Source organism: Parambassis ranga, chromosome 20 (assembly GCF_900634625.1).
Source record: "Parambassis ranga chromosome 20, fParRan2.1, whole genome shotgun sequence".
Lineage (NCBI taxonomy): Eukaryota > Metazoa > Chordata > Actinopteri > Ambassidae > Parambassis > Parambassis ranga.
Window position 1 is genome coordinate 16,188,877 of NC_041040.1, and position 17,648 is coordinate 16,206,524.

At 41.5% G+C, this 17,648-nt stretch overlaps 3 protein-coding genes and 3 long non-coding RNA genes across 6 annotated transcripts; 3 read left to right on the forward strand and 3 right to left on the reverse strand.

The window, feature by feature from the left end:
* Positions 1–1,445: 1,445 nt before the first annotated feature.
* On the forward strand, positions 1,446–2,614 carry LOC114453625 (uncharacterized). The gene is made up of 2 exons (XR_003672459.1): positions 1,446–1,785; positions 2,342–2,614. It is a non-coding gene; the product is annotated as an uncharacterized LOC114453625 (long non-coding RNA).
* LOC114453623 (enkurin-like) lies at positions 1,999–4,762 on the reverse strand. Its single transcript, XM_028433580.1, has 5 exons — positions 4,502–4,762; positions 2,935–3,080; positions 2,643–2,857; positions 2,410–2,556; positions 1,999–2,176 (listed from the first exon to the last, which is right to left on the reverse strand). Exons 1-5 carry the CDS (start codon positions 4,579–4,581, stop codon positions 2,003–2,005), a joined length of 762 nt encoding a protein of 253 aa, XP_028289381.1. The 5' UTR covers positions 4,582–4,762; the 3' UTR covers positions 1,999–2,002.
* Positions 4,763–5,262: 500 nt separating this feature from the next.
* Positions 5,263–9,569, forward strand: LOC114453624 (uncharacterized). The gene is made up of 3 exons (XR_003672458.1): positions 5,263–5,418; positions 8,490–8,740; positions 9,297–9,569. It is a non-coding gene; the product is annotated as an uncharacterized LOC114453624 (long non-coding RNA).
* On the reverse strand, positions 8,954–10,615 carry LOC114453622 (enkurin-like). The gene is made up of 5 exons (XM_028433579.1): positions 10,355–10,615; positions 9,890–10,035; positions 9,598–9,812; positions 9,365–9,511; positions 8,954–9,131 (listed from the first exon to the last, which is right to left on the reverse strand). Exons 1-5 carry the CDS (start codon positions 10,432–10,434, stop codon positions 8,958–8,960), a joined length of 762 nt encoding a protein of 253 aa, XP_028289380.1. The 5' UTR covers positions 10,435–10,615; the 3' UTR covers positions 8,954–8,957.
* A 500-nt stretch (positions 10,616–11,115) lies between these two features.
* On the forward strand, positions 11,116–15,421 carry LOC114453430 (uncharacterized). Its single transcript, XR_003672447.1, has 3 exons — positions 11,116–11,271; positions 14,342–14,592; positions 15,149–15,421. It is a non-coding gene; the product is annotated as an uncharacterized LOC114453430 (long non-coding RNA).
* LOC114453427 (enkurin-like) lies at positions 14,810–17,613 on the reverse strand. Its single transcript, XM_028433320.1, has 5 exons — positions 17,378–17,613; positions 15,742–15,887; positions 15,450–15,664; positions 15,217–15,363; positions 14,810–14,983 (listed from the first exon to the last, which is right to left on the reverse strand). The coding sequence occupies exons 1-5, from the start codon at positions 17,455–17,457 to the stop codon at positions 14,810–14,812; spliced, it is 762 nt and encodes a 253-aa protein (XP_028289121.1). The 5' UTR covers positions 17,458–17,613.
* Positions 17,614–17,648: the final 35 nt, after the last annotated feature.

Consider the following 17,648-nt stretch of genomic DNA (forward strand, 5'->3'; position numbering starts at 1 on the left):
TCTACCGGTTATGAGGATGATAATATTTGGTTCAGATGGATGGTAAAACAGGTGAGGGAGCAAAACATGTCAGGTTGTGTTGCCTGTGCATCAGCGAGGCCCCACCTGTACACTGAACCTGCCCCAATATATCCAGACGATGCATGGGGATTTGATTTCAGTACAGAACCGGATGTTTTTGGATATGTTATTGGCAGAGAAAGGAGGTGTATGTGCTATGTTTGATGAAATGTGTTGTACTTTCATTCCCAATAACACTGCTCCTGACGGTAAGGTCACTAAAGCTTTAGAAGGTTTAAGAACTCTTTCCAGTATGTTGCATGAGCACTCAGGGATAGATAACCCCCTGGACGACTGGCTGATTAGGGTGCTGGGACCCTGGAAGGTGGTAGTATGGTATGTCACTAATCACTTCTTTTGCAGCATTCTTGGGTATTTTGACTATATGTGGTTGTTGTTGTTATATTCCCTGTGTGCACTGTTTAGGTTACAGGTTAATTGTGTCAGCAATTGAAAAGCAGGATTCAGGTTTTCATTCTCCTTCATATCAGATGCCTCTGCTGGCAGCAGAGGTGCCCGTGCCAGGTGACGACGAGGAAGATTTGTTGTGAGCTCTTATAAGAGCTCAAAAGAGGGAATTGTTGGGTGAAAGAATTTATTCTGCATGGTGTTAACATGCAGTGTGTTCAGATATATAAGTATTCATGTTTATATGTGTTTATCGCTTAATAATGTGATTTTCATAAGTGTTTATGTGTTAGGAAATTTTATAGAAAATCAAAGTAATTCGAGGATACTGAATGTATTAATAAGTAATTTCATAGTATGTCATATAACGTTGTTTTCTGCAGTTCAGGCTGTGGCAGATGAGATCAGTTGTTTTTCTGCTCTCTGGAGAGAGCTCCGGTTGGTACGAGATGGTCATAAATTCAGACTAAGGACAGCAGCACCTTTGACCTGATAAAAGCCAGATTCTAAAGGAATGTGTTTTTCTCCTGAGTGCCCAGTTTTATGGTCACCCCCAGATTGGACTCACAACCTATGAGATTTAAGGAATTGGAGTTTTACCTTATTTGGCAGTAAACACTAATGGTCTAGTTGCTGTATGAACCAGGGTCTGCAGGGGGGCGGTAGATGCCCCTGTGGGCCGGCAGGCAGGAACGCCCATGGGGTATATCAATGTGTGAATTCCATGTCCAGTTGTTGTTGCATTGTTCGTTGTTGCTGTGTGGTTGTTTGTTCTTGTTGGTTGTCCTGTTCTTGTGTTGTTCTTGTTTGGTTCTGTGTGTGCAACAACCCAGAGCTCTGCGACTCAGAATTTGCCTCATTGTTTAATAAATTATAATTTTGAGACCAGAATTTATCCGCTCCTTCCTTACAAACTAATTCAGGGGGTGATCAGAAGGAAACAAGGGGATTTTCACCCCGACAATACCTACTTTAACTTGTAGGTTAAGTGTTCTGTGCTAACTGCACACGTATGTCGCAGCCTCATAGGTCTTAGTAAAGCCTGTTTAACTGTTGTCCTTCGCAGGGGGAGAGGCTCTTATTAGATTCCTGAATGGGTTTACTGAGAGCACACCCAACCCGCCTGCCAGGGGGACAAGAATATCCTCCTCATGGGTCCTCCTGGAGCAGGGAAAACCACCGTAGGAAAGATTGTGGCCCACAAACTGGGGCTGCCTGTCATAGATGTGGATGATGACGTTCTGGAACCGACATGGAAGATGCCTGTGTCTGCCAAACTGGCAGCAGTTGGTGGACAGCGTTTCTTGGAGGAGGAAGGTGACGCTTTGTGTAACTTCTCTGCCACAGTGATTCTATATATGATGATTATATATCATCATCGTCACTTAAACCTTGATGTTTAGTTAATCAATAAAGAATCAAAGATAGATTTATCATTGAAAGTGTGTCTTTGTTAGTCTGAGCCATACATGTGTAATGTCAATGGAAGAATGGTAGAGACATTTATTGGAGTAAATCTGACCCCTTTAATGTATTAATTGCTGGGTATGTAGATGGTTTTGAACCTCTCGAAGAGGTTGATGTCCCTCTCCAGCTGCGTCATGGCCTCCTCCAGTCGGAGCTTATGGGTTTTCCTCGACAGGGTTTCAATGATGAGAGGCAGGCATTGGTACTCATGGTGCACCTTATCCCAGTTTTTCTTCAGGGTCTAGAAGGACAGAGAGATAAATATCAGGATTCAGAGATTTTATAGAGTAAACAGGAGTCAATAAAAGGTACTGGCAATAGTTGATGGATGCTGAAAAGGTTCATTCCTCTCCCTAAAGTAATGGAATCATTCTGTTCATTTCCTGTGCTTCTTCACTGGTTCCAGGTGCCTGAATGATCCCCTGCTGTTTCAGAAAAAAAGGACTGCCGCTGTGTAGCCATGTTTTTAGGTACCTCCAGGACAGCTTGACGCTCCTCCTCTGACAGGTTCTTCATGGATGCCTGCTCCCTCTGCTCCTTCAGAAAGTCCTCGTGCCTCTCCTGAGCAATTCGCTCTTCTTCATTGCGCTGCAGCAGGTACTCAGGCACCTGACCATAGTCCTGCAAACAGAAGGAGGAAACTTTAGACATGTTTTGAAATAAAACTGTTGTAACTAAACCATGTATTGAGTAATTCAAGAAAACACCTTTTTACGGCTGTATTTTGGGACAAGTCCTGAGTTTTCAAGGAGCTGCTTGGATCCTTTGTTGCTGTCTACAATTGTAGGATGCGGTTTCTTCGGCACCATTACAGTTGTGTTTAAACAGGCCTTCTTGGTGGGGATTCCCATGAGTGGGACCTCAGTCCTCAAAGGAACTGGTGGCTTTCTCACAGTGCGGACGTGCTTTGAGGGAGGTGTGTCTGAAAGAACGCAAAAAAGGAAGAAACTGATAATCAACACTCAAAAGAAAATCAAACAGCCTAACTGGGGAACTCACTTTTACACACTCTCGCCTCTGTTGAGCGCTTCTTGAGGTAGTTATCAGGAGGCGACACCATTATTTTTGCCGGTCCCATAGTTCTCCTCGCATCCTTATTTGACTTGCTCTCAAGAAGCACAGCTGGCCTGTGCTTTGACATATACCTTTACCAAACAGACCGAAATAATCAATTACTACAGTCACTAAAATCATTTCAGAGGTTCAAGAAAAGAATACAACTGATCATTTCTTCATTTTCATAACAAACAAAGTTAAGCCAAAAAACACAACTCCTGTCACTTAACCCTCATGGACTGTTCGCAAACACTACCCTAATGTGTTGTTCGGGACAAAAACGTCCCCTAACTTTAACAGTTTTAAAAATATATCAGATAAATAATTTTTTGAAATTTTTTTGCATTGACCTTTTAATTAACTTCAGTTCTAATCAACAGTAGTGAAAAAATCATTTTCCCCCAGGATTTTAACCCTTTAATTTTATAAGGGGTGGTGCTGAAAATTGGAAAAAAAAACACACAAAATGGCTAATTTTTAATAGTAAAGGTGAATGTGGACTGGATTTTTTTTTAACCTTTATTACAGTCTTGGTCATGTCAAACATCAGTAAAAAAATTGACTTTATTGCATTATTGGTTTTTGCACAGCACTGGATTTTCTTTTTTTCTCCCATTTTGTCCCATAGACTTACATTATAACCACTTTTTTTTGACTGCACAGCCATGGCACTACATAATCATGCATTCTTGATTGTTGGTGGTTTACCCTGTTGGTAGGAGGTAAAATTTGTGATTTTTACAGTTAACAACTTAATGACCATATTAACTGTAAAAATCACACTTTACCTCCTACCAACAGGGTAAACCACCAACAATCAAGAATGCATGATTATGTAGTGCCATGGCTGTGCAGTCAAAAAAAAGTGGTTATAATGTAAGTCTATGGGACAAAATGGGAGAAAAAAAGAAAATCCAGTGCTGTGCAAAAACCAATAATGCAATAAAGTCAATTTTTTTACTGATGTTTGACATGATCAAGACTGGGTTAAAATCCTGGGGGAAAATGATTTTTTCACTACTGTTGATTAGAACTGAAGTTAATTAAAAGGTCAATGCAAAAAAAATTCAAAAAAATATTTATCTAATATATTTTTAAAACTGTTAAAGTTAGGGGACGTTTTTGTCCCGAACAACACATTAGGGGGTAGAATTTGCCCACAGTGTACTGTTGACCAATGAAAAATGTTAAAATCATATTAACAAAAATTATGTAAAATTAAGCTTGTTGAGCAAAAATTATTCAATTTGTTCACATATTGACAAAGTTATGGCCAAAATAAACAGAAAAATTTCTCTCAGAGGACAAAAATGTCCCGAACAGTGCATGAGGGTTAAATAAGTCAATTGTGAGCTCCTTGTTGAGTAAATCCAACATAGATCAAATACTTTTGTGTGTGTGTGTGTGTGTGTGTGTGTGTGTGTGTGAGGGTAAACAGCAAACAACAAAGTAGTTAGCTAAATTAGCATGGTGGCTAGCTAAGTGAGTTAGCTAAGATAATGTAACTCACAGCGGGGGTTTTTCAATCTTCCGCTCTTTCTCTGGAATGCAATTGTAGATGCTTTCTGGCGGCTTCACACCTTCAGGCATGTTGAATAATTTCAACCCAAAAGGTACGAATCAACTGAGTGGTTTCTGTGGCCGAATAATAACCTGAAGAAAAGCTTGCTCGAATTTGTTTGCCAACACAAGCGCAGGACAGTTGCTAGGCAACCTGCGGAGGACGTGTTGCATTCTGGTATAGTAGGTATTTTTGAACGCATGTCTTCCCATGATATCTGATCTGTCACGTATAACCTTTATGCTCCTTGCTTTATATTCTGTCCGCACAGTGGTCTGCATACCATGGGTTTGTTTTAGCTACAGACGCACACACACCTACAGAGGACCTGGCCTACGTTCTATACTATTATCAGCACCGGCTGATTTTAATATTAGATTTCAACTTAGCAGTCGCTGTAAACACAATCACATAATGTTTAGTCTTTGCTTTATTGTCTTGAACTCATGGATTTCCAAAATAACGCCCGTCAAAATCGTACCTTCGACTTTATAACAATGATTTACGAGATTAACCGAGCACTTGAACGCAGCACCCGTTCAATCAGTTTTATATTTATTTCTTTCGCGATTAAAAGCACATTTGTTGCCCTAAATTATACAGTCGTATTGATTCAATGTGCTGTGTAATATGTAGCTTCTGTAAATAATTATAATGCATAACTAACAAACGCAGGGGGAATTGGTTCCTACTGCGCTTCCGTAGTGATTAAATTTGTCCCTCCGAGCTGGCCGTAGTTGTTTATGGAGCCTGCGGAATAATGTGCCTGAAAGTGATTCTTTCTTTCATAGTATTCAACAAAATAAGCTGTGACTTTGCTGAGACATTTGTCAAGGAGATTTGAGGACACAAAGCCAAGACCTGAGGTGAGCGTCTTGCCTAAAACTATGAATAACAATGTAACGTCACTATGATAGAATTCTTTTTAGTCAGACCTGTGTCTCGTGTTTTACCTTGACATGTTTCGACTACTTCCTGCAGTCTTCCTCAGAAGTCACATGATGTTACGTGACGTGTCTGCCAGCTGATCTTATGCAGGTTGTGGCGCCATTCTCCCACTACTCCAGGTAGTGGGGGAACAGCGCCACCTGTAGTCCGGCTTCCTCAGCGCTGTGTCCCAGGTGTGGGACAGCAGTCTGGTCTCCTCAGGACAGTGTTCCAGGTGTGGGACAGTGTAAAAGTTCCCTCGTCCCAGTTCATTGTCCTATTGGCCCGCTTCCTTATTTCGATGGCTTCCTTAATCCACCGTTTGAATTTGTTGTCCTCGTTTCCGATCACTTTTGCCCCATCCCAGTCCATAATGTGCCTTTCTCTTTTGCAATGATCCGAGATTGCTGATTTCAGGTTTTCTTGTTGTGCTTTCTGTTTTGTTGCCCTTGTGCTCATCCCAGCTGATTCCTTTTCACATTCTGTTTTATGTTCTTTTTTCCGTGTGCTGAATGATCTTCCTGTTTCACCGATGTATGTTTTATTGCAGGACAGGCAGGGTATTTCGTATATGACGTTGCATTTTTTGTCCGGTTCGATCTTGTCTTTTGGGTGCACCAGTAGTTGTCTGAGTTTCCGATGTGTTTTGACGGGTGTATTGATGTTGTGTTTCCTCATTGCTCTTTGTATTTTTTCCGTTATTCCACGGATGTAGGGGAGTGTCACCATTGTTTTATTTTGTTTTTGGTTTGTGTTTCTCTTTTTTTCTTTGTTTTTTTCTGTTGTCGATTTGTTGTTTTCCTTTTTTGATTGCCCACATGGGGTACTGGCATTTTTTTAAGGCCTTTATGATGTGTTTTTCCTCCTCCTGTCTGTCTTGTGGGTCTGTGATCATGGTGGCTCTGTCGAATAGTGTTCGTACGGCGGAGAGTTTGTGTGCGGTGGGGTGTTCAGACGTCCATAACAGGTATTGGTCGGTGTGTGTGGGTTTCCTGTGAATTTTGATTTTTATGCTGCCGTCCTGTAGATGTGTGATGTTTATGTCCAAAAAGGTTATCGTACTGTCTTTTTCCTCCTCGTGTGTGAATTTGATTTTTCCTGTGCTGTCTATTTTGTTGAGGTGGTCTGTTAACTCCTGTGTGTGGCCAGTTTTTATTTTTTCCAGGATGTCATCCACGTATCTCCTCCACATTTTGAGACCGCATTGTGCAGGTGCCGTGCAGATGGCCTTCTCTTCTAGGTCCTCCATAAAAAAACCACTCATGATGGCTGAGAGTGGGTCCCCCATTGCAAAGCCCTCCCTCTGTCTGTATAAAATACCCCTGAATTGGAAATATGTGGATGTGGATACGAAATGTAGCAGTCGGGTTATGTCGTTAACTGCTAGATTGGTCCGTTTGTGTAGTGTCTTGTCTGTCCTGAGGCGGTTCTCTACTATCTGCAGTGTTACGTTTACTGGTGTTTTGGTGAAGAGGGATATTACGTCATGTGATATGAATATTTCGTCCGGGTGTACTGTGGTGTCCCTGAGTTCCTGCGCTAACTGGTTTGAGTTTTTACAGTGTTGTTCGGTGAGGCCTAGTAGTGGTTTTATGAGGTCAACTAGTGCTTTTGATAGGTTGTATGTTACTGATCCAATGCTGTCCACTATTGGGCGTAGTGGTGTGTTTTGTTTGTGGATTTTGGGTGTGCCATATATTCGTGGTGTGATACTGGCTGTGGGCATGAGGTGGTTGTATGTGCTCTTATCTATTTTACCTTCCTGTAGTAATGGTTTGAGTAGTGTTTTGAGTGTCCTTTTCTTTTCTTCTGTGGGGTCCTTTCTGAGCGGTTCATATGTTTCAGTGTCTTTTAACATGTTTTCCATCTGTTGCTCGTAGTGCTTAGTGTCCATAATGACTGTTGTCCTACCTTTATCCGCGGGTATGATTGTGATGCTCTTGTCCTGTGCCAATGTTTTAATTGCTTTGGCTTCTTCTTTTGTTATGTTAGCTGGTGGTATTTTTGCGGATTTTAGAATACCTGCTATCTCGTTCCTTAGCTCTGCTTTTTTCCCCTGGTCCGGTATGGATTGACACGCTAATACGGTGGCTAGGATGAATTCTTCGTGTGGTATTTTGTTTGGTGTGACAGCATAGTTAAGTCCGCGAGACAGGACGTCTATTTCTATCTTTGTTAGGCGGCGTTGTGAGATGTTTTTGACCCATTTTTCTTTTTCCGCTTCGTCTGTGTCCTTATTTCTATGTTGTTTTCGTGTTATTAGTCTGTCCAGTTTTTTGATGTGTCTTACCTTTGTCCGTTCAAAAAATATTTCGTGCGTCTGCCTCAGGTGTTCTTTTACGAGTTTCTGTGTGTTTTCTTCCGTGGGGTATTTCAGTCTGAAAGCTTCCGTTTGTGTTTTTATCTCTGTGTTGATGTTGGTTATTTTGCTTGTCGTGCAGCGTATCCTTTCTTTAAGGAGCGCTGTGCGGGTTTTCTCTATTATCCTATTTGGATTTTGGGTTGGGATGGGGTTTTTTACTTCCAAGCTTGGTGGTGTTACTCCCTCGTCTCGGCATCTCAGGTTGAATTTAAGGTGGTTGCGATAGCGTGCCCTTTTTTGTTCCAGCTGCTCCAGGCGTCGGAAATCTTTGACACATTGTTGTCCAAAACTTGTTCGTAATATTTCGATAAGGTTCATTTGGTCTTCACCTATTTATGAACTAACACAAGACACAGGTCTGACTAAAAAGAATTCTATCATAGTTCATAAATAGGTGAAGACCAAATGAACCTTATCGAAATAATGTAACGTCACTTTGTTATACAAGCTGCAAAACACGTGGAAAGTTGTCGCAGCTCTCTGAAGAAAGCAGGAGGCTGTCAGTTCAGTAATATTAAATAAAAAAAGAAGACTGCAGACTCTAAATACCTACTTTAACTTGTAGGTTAAGTGTTCTGTGCTAACTGCACACGTATGTCGCAGCCTCATAGGTCTTAGTAAAGCCTGTTTAACTGTTGTCCTTCGCAGGGGGAGAGGCTCTTATTAGATTCCTGAATGGGTTTACTGAGAGCACACCCAACCCGCCTGCCAGGGGGACAAGAATATCCTCCTCATGGGTCCTCCTGGAGCAGGGAAAACCACCGTAGGAAAGATTGTGGCCCACAAACTGGGGCTGCCTGTCATAGATGTGGATGATGACGTTCTGGAACCGACATGGAAGATGCCTGTGTCTGCCAAACTGGCAGCAGTTGGTGGACAGCGTTTCTTGGAGGAGGAAGGTGACGCTTTGTGTAACTTCTCTGCCACAGTGATTCTATATATGATGATTATATATCATCATCGTCACTTAAACCTTGATGTTTAGTTAATCAATAAAGAATCAAAGATAGATTTATCATTGAAAGTGTGTCTTTGTTAGTCTGAGCCATACATGTGTAATGTCAATGGAAGAATGGTAGAGACATTTATTGGAGTAAATCTGACCCCTTTAATGTATTAATTGCTGGGTATGTAGATGGTTTTGAACCTCTCGAAGAGGTTGATGTCCCTCTCCAGCTGCGTCATGGCCTCCTCCAGTCGGAGCTTATGGGTTTTCCTCGACAGGGTTTCAATGATGAGAGGCAGGCATTGGTACTCATGGTGCACCTTATCCCAGTTTTTCTTCAGGGTCTAGAAGGACAGAGAGATAAATATCAGGATTCAGAGATTTTATAGAGTAAACAGGAGTCAATAAAAGGTACTGGCAATAGTTGATGGATGCTGAAAAGGTTCATTCCTCTCCCTAAAGTAATGGAATCATTCTGTTCATTTCCTGTGCTTCTTCACTGGTTCCAGGTGCCTGAATGATCCCCTGCTGTTTCAGAAAAAAAGGACTGCCGCTGTGTAGCCATGTTTTTAGGTACCTCCAGGACAGCTTGACGCTCCTCCTCTGACAGGTTCTTCATGGATGCCTGCTCCCTCTGCTCCTTCAGAAAGTCCTCGTGCCTCTCCTGAGCAATTCGCTCTTCTTCATTGCGCTGCAGCAGGTACTCAGGCACCTGACCATAGTCCTGCAAACAGAAGGAGGAAACTTTAGACATGTTTTGAAATAAAACTGTTGTAACTAAACCATGTATTGAGTAATTCAAGAAAACACCTTTTTACGGCTGTATTTTGGGACAAGTCCTGAGTTTTCAAGGAGCTGCTTGGATCCTTTGTTGCTGTCTACAATTGTAGGATGCGGTTTCTTCGGCACCATTACAGTTGTGTTTAAACAGGCCTTCTTGGTGGGGATTCCCATGAGTGGGACCTCAGTCCTCAAAGGAACTGGTGGCTTTCTCACAGTGCGGACGTGCTTTGAGGGAGGTGTGTCTGAAAGAACGCAAAAAAGGAAGAAACTGATAATCAACACTCAAAAGAAAATCAAACAGCCTAACTGGGGAACTCACTTTTACACACTCTCGCCTCTGTTGAGCGCTTCTTGAGGTAGTTATCAGGAGGCGACACCATTATTTTTGCCGGTCCCATAGTTCTCCTCGCATCCTTATTTGACTTGCTCTCAAGAAGCACAGCTGGCCTGTGCTTTGACATATACCTTTACCAAACAGACCCAAATAATCAATTACTACAGTCACTAAAATCATTTCAGGGGTTCAAGAAAAGAATACAACTGATCATTTCTTCATTTTCATAACAAAGTTAAGCCAAAAAACACAACTCCTGTCACTTAAATAAGTCAATTGTGAGCTCCTTGTTGAGTAAATCCAACATAGATCAAATACTTTTGTGTGTGTGTGTGTGTGTGTGTGTGTGTGTGTGTGTGTGTGTGTGAGGGTAAACAGCAAACAACAAAGTAGTTAGCTAAATTAGCATGGTGGCTAGCTAAGTGAGTTAGCTAAGATAATGTAACTCACAGCGGGGGTTTTTCAATCTTCCGCTCTTTCTCTGGAATGCAATTGTAGATGCTTTCTGGCGGCTTCACACCTTCAGGCATGTTGAATAATTTCAACCCAAAAGGTACGAATCAACTGAGTGGTTTCTGTGGCCGAATAATAACCTGAAGAAAAGCTTGCTCGAATTTGTTTGCCAACACAAGCGCAGGACAGTTGCTAGGCAACCTGCGGAGGACGTGTTGCATTCTGGTATAGTAGGTATTTTTGAACGCATGTCTTCCCATGATATCTGATCTGTCACGTATAACCTTTATGCTCCTTGCTTTATATTCTGTCCGCACAGTGGTCTGCATACCATGGGTTTGTTTTAGCTACAGACGCACACACACCTACAGAGGACCTGGCCTACGTTCTATACTATTATCAGCACCGGCTGATTTTAATATTAGATTTCAACTTAGCAGTCGCTGTAAACACAATCACATAATGTTTAGTCTTTGCTTTATTGTCTTGAACTCATGGATTTCCAAAATAACGCCCGTCAAAATCGTACCTTCGACTTTATAACAATGATTTACGAGATTAACCGAGCACTTGAACGCAGCACCCGTTCAATCAGTTTTATATTTATTTCTTTCGCGATTAAAAGCACATTTGTTGCCCTAAATTATACAGTCGTATTGATTCAATGTGCTGTGTAATATGTAGCTTCTGTAAATAATTATAATGCATAACTAACAAACGCAGGGGGAATTGGTTCCTACTGCGCTTCCGTAGTGATTAAATTTGTCCCTCCGAGCTGGCCGTAGTTGTTTATGGAGCCTGCGGAATAATGTGCCTGAAAGTGATTCTTTCTTTCATAGTATTCAACAAAATAAGCTGTGACTTTGCTGAGACATTTGTCAAGGAGATTTGAGGACACAAAGCCAAGACCTGAGGTGAGCGTCTTGCCTAAAACTATGAATAACAATGTAACGTCACTATGATAGAATTCTTTTTAGTCAGACCTGTGTCTCGTGTTTTACCTTGACATGTTTCGACTACTTCCTGCAGTCTTCCTCAGAAGTCACATGATGTTACGTGACGTGTCTGCCAGCTGATCTTATGCAGGTTGTGGCGCCATTCTCCCACTACTCCAGGTAGTGGGGGAACAGCGCCACCTGTAGTCCGGCTTCCTCAGCGCTGTGTCCCAGGTGTGGGACAGCAGTCTGGTCTCCTCAGGACAGTGTTCCAGGTGTGGGACAGTGTAAAAGTTCCCTCGTCCCAGTTCATTGTCCTATTGGCCCGCTTCCTTATTTCGATGGCTTCCTTAATCCACCGTTTGAATTTGTTGTCCTCGTTTCCGATCACTTTTGCCCCATCCCAGTCCATAATGTGCCTTTCTCTTTTGCAATGATCCGAGATTGCTGATTTCAGGTTTTCTTGTTGTGCTTTCTGTTTTGTTGCCCTTGTGCTCATCCCAGCTGATTCCTTTTCACATTCTGTTTTATGTTCTTTTTTCCGTGTGCTGAATGATCTTCCTGTTTCACCGATGTATGTTTTATTGCAGGACAGGCAGGGTATTTCGTATATGACGTTGCATTTTTTGTCCGGTTCGATCTTGTCTTTTGGGTGCACCAGTAGTTGTCTGAGTTTACGATGTGTTTTGACGGGTGTATTGATGTTGTGTTTCCTCATTGCTCTTTGTATTTTTTCCGTTATTCCACGGATGTAGGGGAGTGTCACCATTGTTTTATTTTGTTTTTGGTTTGTGTTTCTCTTTTTTTCTTTGTTTTTTCTGTTGTCGATTTGTTGTTTTCCTTTTTTGATTGCCCACATGGGGTACTGGCATTTTTTTAAGGCCTTTATGATGTGTTTTTCTTCCTCCTGTCTGTCTTGTGGGTCTGTGATCATGGTGGCTCTGTCGAATAGTGTTCGTACGGCGGAGAGTTTGTGTGCGGTGGGGTGTTCAGACGTCCATAACAGGTATTGGTCGGTGTGTGTGGGTTTCCTGTGAATTTTGATTTTTATGCTGCCGTCCTGTAGATGTGTGATGTTTATGTCCAAAAAGGTTATCGTACTGTCTTTTTCCTCCTCGTGTGTGAATTTGATTTTTCCTGTGCTGTCTATTTTGTTGAGGTGGTCTGTTAACTCCTGTGTGTGGCCAGTTTTTATTTTTTCCAGGATGTCATCCATGTATCTCCTCCACATTTTGAGACCGCATTGTGCAGGTGCCGTGCAGATGGCCTTCTCTTCTAGGTCCTCCATAAAAAAACCACTCATGATGGCTGAGAGTGGGTCCCCCATTGCAAAGCCCTCCCTCTGTCTGTATAAAATACCCCTGAATTGGAAATATGTGGATGTGGATACGAAATGTAGCAGCCGGGTTATGTCGTTAACTGCTAGATTGGTCCGTTTGTGTAGTGTCTTGTCTGTCCTGAGGCGGTTCTCTACTATCTGCAGTGTTATGTTTACTGGTGTTTTGGTGAAGAGGGATATTACGTCATGTGATATGAATATTTCGTCCGGGTGTACTGTGGTGTCCCTGAGTTCCTGCGCTAACTGGTTTGAGTTTTTACAGTGTTGTTCGGTGAGGCCTAGTAGTGGTTTTATGAGGTCAACTAGTGCTTTTGATAGGTTGTATGTTACTGATCCAATGCTGTCCACTATTGGGCGTAGTGGTGTGTTTTGTTTGTGGATTTTGGGTGTGCCATATATTCGTGGTGTGATACTGGCTGTGGGCATGAGGTGGTTGTATGTGCTCTTATCTATTTTACCTTCCTGTAGTAATGGTTTGAGTAGTGTTTTGAGTGTCCTTTTCTTTTCTTCTGTGGGGTCCTTTCTGAGCGGTTCATATGTTTCAGTGTCTTTTAACATGTTTTCCATCTGTTGCTCGTAGTGCTTAGTGTCCATAATGACTGTTGTCCTACCTTTATCCGCGGGTATGATTGTGATGCTCTTGTCCTGTGCCAATGTTTTAATTGCTTTGGCTTCTTCTTTTGTTATGTTAGCTGGTGGTATTTTTGCGGATTTTAGAATACCTGCTATCTCGTTCCTTAGCTCTGCTTTTTTCCCCTGGTCCGGTATGGATTGACACGCTAATACGGTGGCTAGGATGAATTCTTCGTGTGGTATTTTGTTTGGTGTGACAGCATAGTTAAGTCCGCGAGACAGGACGTCTATTTCTATCTTTGTTAGGCGGCGTTGTGAGATGTTTTTGACCCATTTTTCTTTTTCCGCTTCGTCTGTGTCCTTATTTCTATGTTGTTTTCGTGTTATTAGTCTGTCCAGTTTTTTGATGTGTCTTACCTTTGTCCGTTCAAAAAATATTTCGTGCGTCTGCCTCAGGTGTTCTTTTACGAGTTTCTGTGTGTTTTCTTCCGTGGGGTATTTCAGTCTGAAAGCTTCCGTTTGTGTTTTTATCTCTGTGTTGATGTTGGTTATTTTGCTTGTCGTGCAGCGTATCCTTTCTTTAAGGAGCGCTGTGCGGGTTTTCTCTATTATCCTATTTGCATTTTGGGTTGGGATGGGGTTTTTTACTTCCAAGCTTGGTGGTGTTACTCCCTCGTCTCGGCATCTCAGGTTGAATTTAAGGTGGTTGCGATAGCGTGCCCTTTTTTGTTCCAGCTGCTCCAGGCGTCGGAAATCTTTGACACATTGTTGTCCAAAACTTGTTCGTAATATTTCGATAAGGTTCATTTGGTCTTCACCTATTTATGAACTAACACAAGACACAGGTCTGACTAAAAAGAATTCTATCATAGTTCATAAATAGGTGAAGACCAAATGAACCTTATCGAAATAATGTAACGTCACTTTGTTATACAAGCTGCAAAACACGTGGAAAGTTGTCGCAGCTCTCTGAAGAAAGCAGGAGGCTGTCAGTTCAGTAATATTAAATAAAAAAAGAAGACTGCAGACTCTAAATACCTACTTTAACTTGTAGGTTAAGTGTTCTGTGCTAACTGCACACGTATGTCGCAGCCTCATAGGTCTTAGTAAAGCCTGTTTAACTGTTGTCCTTCGCAGGGGGAGAGGCTCTTATTAGATTCCTGAATGGGTTTACTGAGAGCACACCCAACCCGCCTGCCAGGGGGACAAGAATATCCTCCTCATGGGTCCTCCTGGAGCAGGGAAAACCACCGTAGGAAAGATTGTGGCCCACAAACTGGGGCTGCCTGTCATAGATGTGGATGATGACGTTCTGGAACCGACATGGAAGATGCCTGTGTCTGCCAAACTGGCAGCAGTTGGTGGACAGCGTTTCTTGGAGGAGGAAGGTGACGCTTTGTGTAACTTCTCTGCCACAGTGATTCTATATATGATGATTATATATCATCATCGTCACTTAAACCTTGATGTTTAGTTAATCAATAAAGAATCAAAGATAGATTTATCATTGAAAGTGTGTCTTTGTTAGTCTGAGCCATACATGTGTAATGTCAATGGAAGAATGGTAGAGACATTTATTGGAGTAAATCTGACCCCTTTAATGTATTAATTGCTGGGTATGTAGATGGTTTTGAACCTCTCGAAGAGGTTGATGTCCCTCTCCAGCTGCGTCATGGCCTCCTCCAGTCGGAGCTTATGAGTTTTCCTCGACAGGGTTTCAATGATGAGAGGCAGGCATTGGTACTCATGTTGCACCTTATCCCAGTTTTTCTTCAGGGTCTAGAAGGACAGAGAGATAAATATCAGGATTCAGAGATTTTATAGAGTAAACAGGAGTCAATAAAAGGTACTGGCAATAGTTGATGGATGCTGAAAAGGTTCATTCCTCTCCCTAAAGTAATGGAATCATTCTGTTCATTTCCTGTGCTTCTTCACTGGTTCCAGGTGCCTGAATGATCCCCTGCTGTTTCAGAAAAAAAGGACTGCCGCTGTGTAGCCATGTTTTTAGGTACCTCCAGGACAGCTTGACGCTCCTCCTCTGACAGGTTCTTCATGGATGCCTGCTCCCTCTGCTCCTTCAGAAAGTCCTCGTGCCTCTCCTGAGCAATTCGCTCTTCTTCATTGCGCTGCAGCAGGTACTCAGGCACCTGACCATAGTCCTGCAAACAGAAGGAGGAAACTTTAGACATGTTTTGAAATAAAACTGTTGTAACTAAACCATGTATTGAGTAATTCAAGAAAACACCTTTTTACGGCTGTATTTTGGGACAAGTCCTGAGTTTTCAAGGAGCTGCTTGGATCCTTTGTTGCTGTCTACAATTGTAGGATGCGGTTTCTTCGGCACCATTACGGTTGTGTTTAAACAGGCCTTCTTGGTGGGGATTCCCATGAGTGGGACCTCAGTCCTCAAAGGAACTGGTGGCTTTCTCACAGTGCGGACGTGCTTTGAGGGAGGTGTGTCTGAAAGAACGCAAAAAAGGAAGAAACTGATAATCAACACTCAAAAGAAAATCAAACAGCCTAACTGGGGAACTCACTTTTACACACTCTCGCCTCTGTTGAGCGCTTCTTGAGGTAGTTATCAGGAGGCGACACCATTATTTTTGCCGGTCCCATAGTTCTCCTCGCATCCTTATTTGACTTGCTCTCAAGAAGCACAGCTGGCCTGTGCTTTGACATATACCTTTACCAAACAGACCCAAATAATCAATTACTACAGTCACTAAAATCATTTCAGAGGTTCAAGAAAAGAATACAACTGATCATTTCTTCATTTTCATAACAAAGTTAAGCCAAAAAACACAACTCCTGTCACTTAACCCTCATGGACTGTTCGCAAACACTACCCTAATGTGTTGTTCGGGACAAAAACGTCCCCTAACTTTAACAGTTTTAAAAATATATCAGATAAATAATTTTTTGAAATTTTTTTGCATAGACCTTTTAATTAACTTCAGTTCTAATCAACAGTAGTGAAAAAATCATTTTCCCCCAGGATTTTAACCCTTTAATTTTATAAGGGGTGGTGCTGAAAATTGGAAAAAAAACACACAAAATGGCTAATTTTTAATAGTAAAGGTGAATGTGGACTGGATTTTTTTTTAACCTTTATTACAGTCTTGGTCATGTCAAACATCAGTAAAAAAATTGACTTTATTGCATTATTGGTTTTTGCACAGCACTGGATTTTCTTTTTTTCTCCCATTTTGTCCCATAGACTTACATTATAACCACTTTTTTTTGACTGCACAGCCATGGCACTACATAATCATGCATTCTTGATTGTTGGTGGTTTACCCTGTTGGTAGGAGGTAAAATTTGTGATTTTTACAGTTAACAACTTAATGACCATATTAACTGTAAAAATCACACTTTACCTCCTACCAACAGGGTAAACCACCAACAATCAAGAATGCATGATTATTTAGTGCCATGGCTGTGCAGTCAAAAAAAAGTGGTTATAATGTAAGTCTATGGGACAAAATGGGAGAAAAAAAGAAAATCCAGTGCTGTGCAAAAACCAATAATGCAATAAAGTCAATTTTTTTACTGATGTTTGACATGACCACATTCACCTTTACTATTAAAAATTAGCCATTTTGTGTGTTTTTTTTCCAATTTTCAGCACCACCCCTTATAAAATTAAAGGGTTAAAATCCTGGGGGAAAATGATTTTTTCACTACTGTTGATTAGAACTGAAGTTAATTAAAAGGTCAATGCAAAAAAAATTCAAAAAAATATTTATCTAATATATTTTTAAAACTGTTAAAGTTAGGGGACGTTTTTGTCCCGAACAACACATTAGGGGGTAGAATTTGCCCACAGTGTACTGTTGACCAATGAAAAATGTTAAAATCATATTAACAAAAATTATGTAAAATTAAGCTTGTTGAGCAAAAATTATTCAATTTGTCCACATATTGACAAAGTTATGGCCAAAATAAACAGAAAAATTTCTCTCAGAGGACAAAAATGTCCCGAACACTGCATGAGGGTTAAATAAGTCAATTGTGAGCTCCTTGTTGAGTAAATCCAACATAGATCAAATACTTTTGTGTGTGTGTGTGTGTGTGTGTGTGTGTGTGTGTGAGGGTAAACAGCAAACAACAAAGTAGTTAGCTAAATTAGCATGGTGGCTAGCTAAGTGAGTTAGCTAAGATAATGTAACTCACAGCGGGGGTTTTTCAATCTTCCGCTCTTTCTCTGGAATGCAATTGTAGATGCTTTCTGGCGGCTTCACACCTTCAGGCATGTTGAATAATTTCAACCCAAAAGGTACGAATCAACTGAGTGGTTTCTGTGGCCGAATAATAACCTGAAGAAAAGCTTGCTCGAATTTGTTTGCCAACACAAGCGCAGGACAGTTGCTAGGCAACCTGCGGAGGACGTGTTGCATTCTGGTATAGTAGGTATTTTTGAACGCATGTCTTCCCATGATATCTG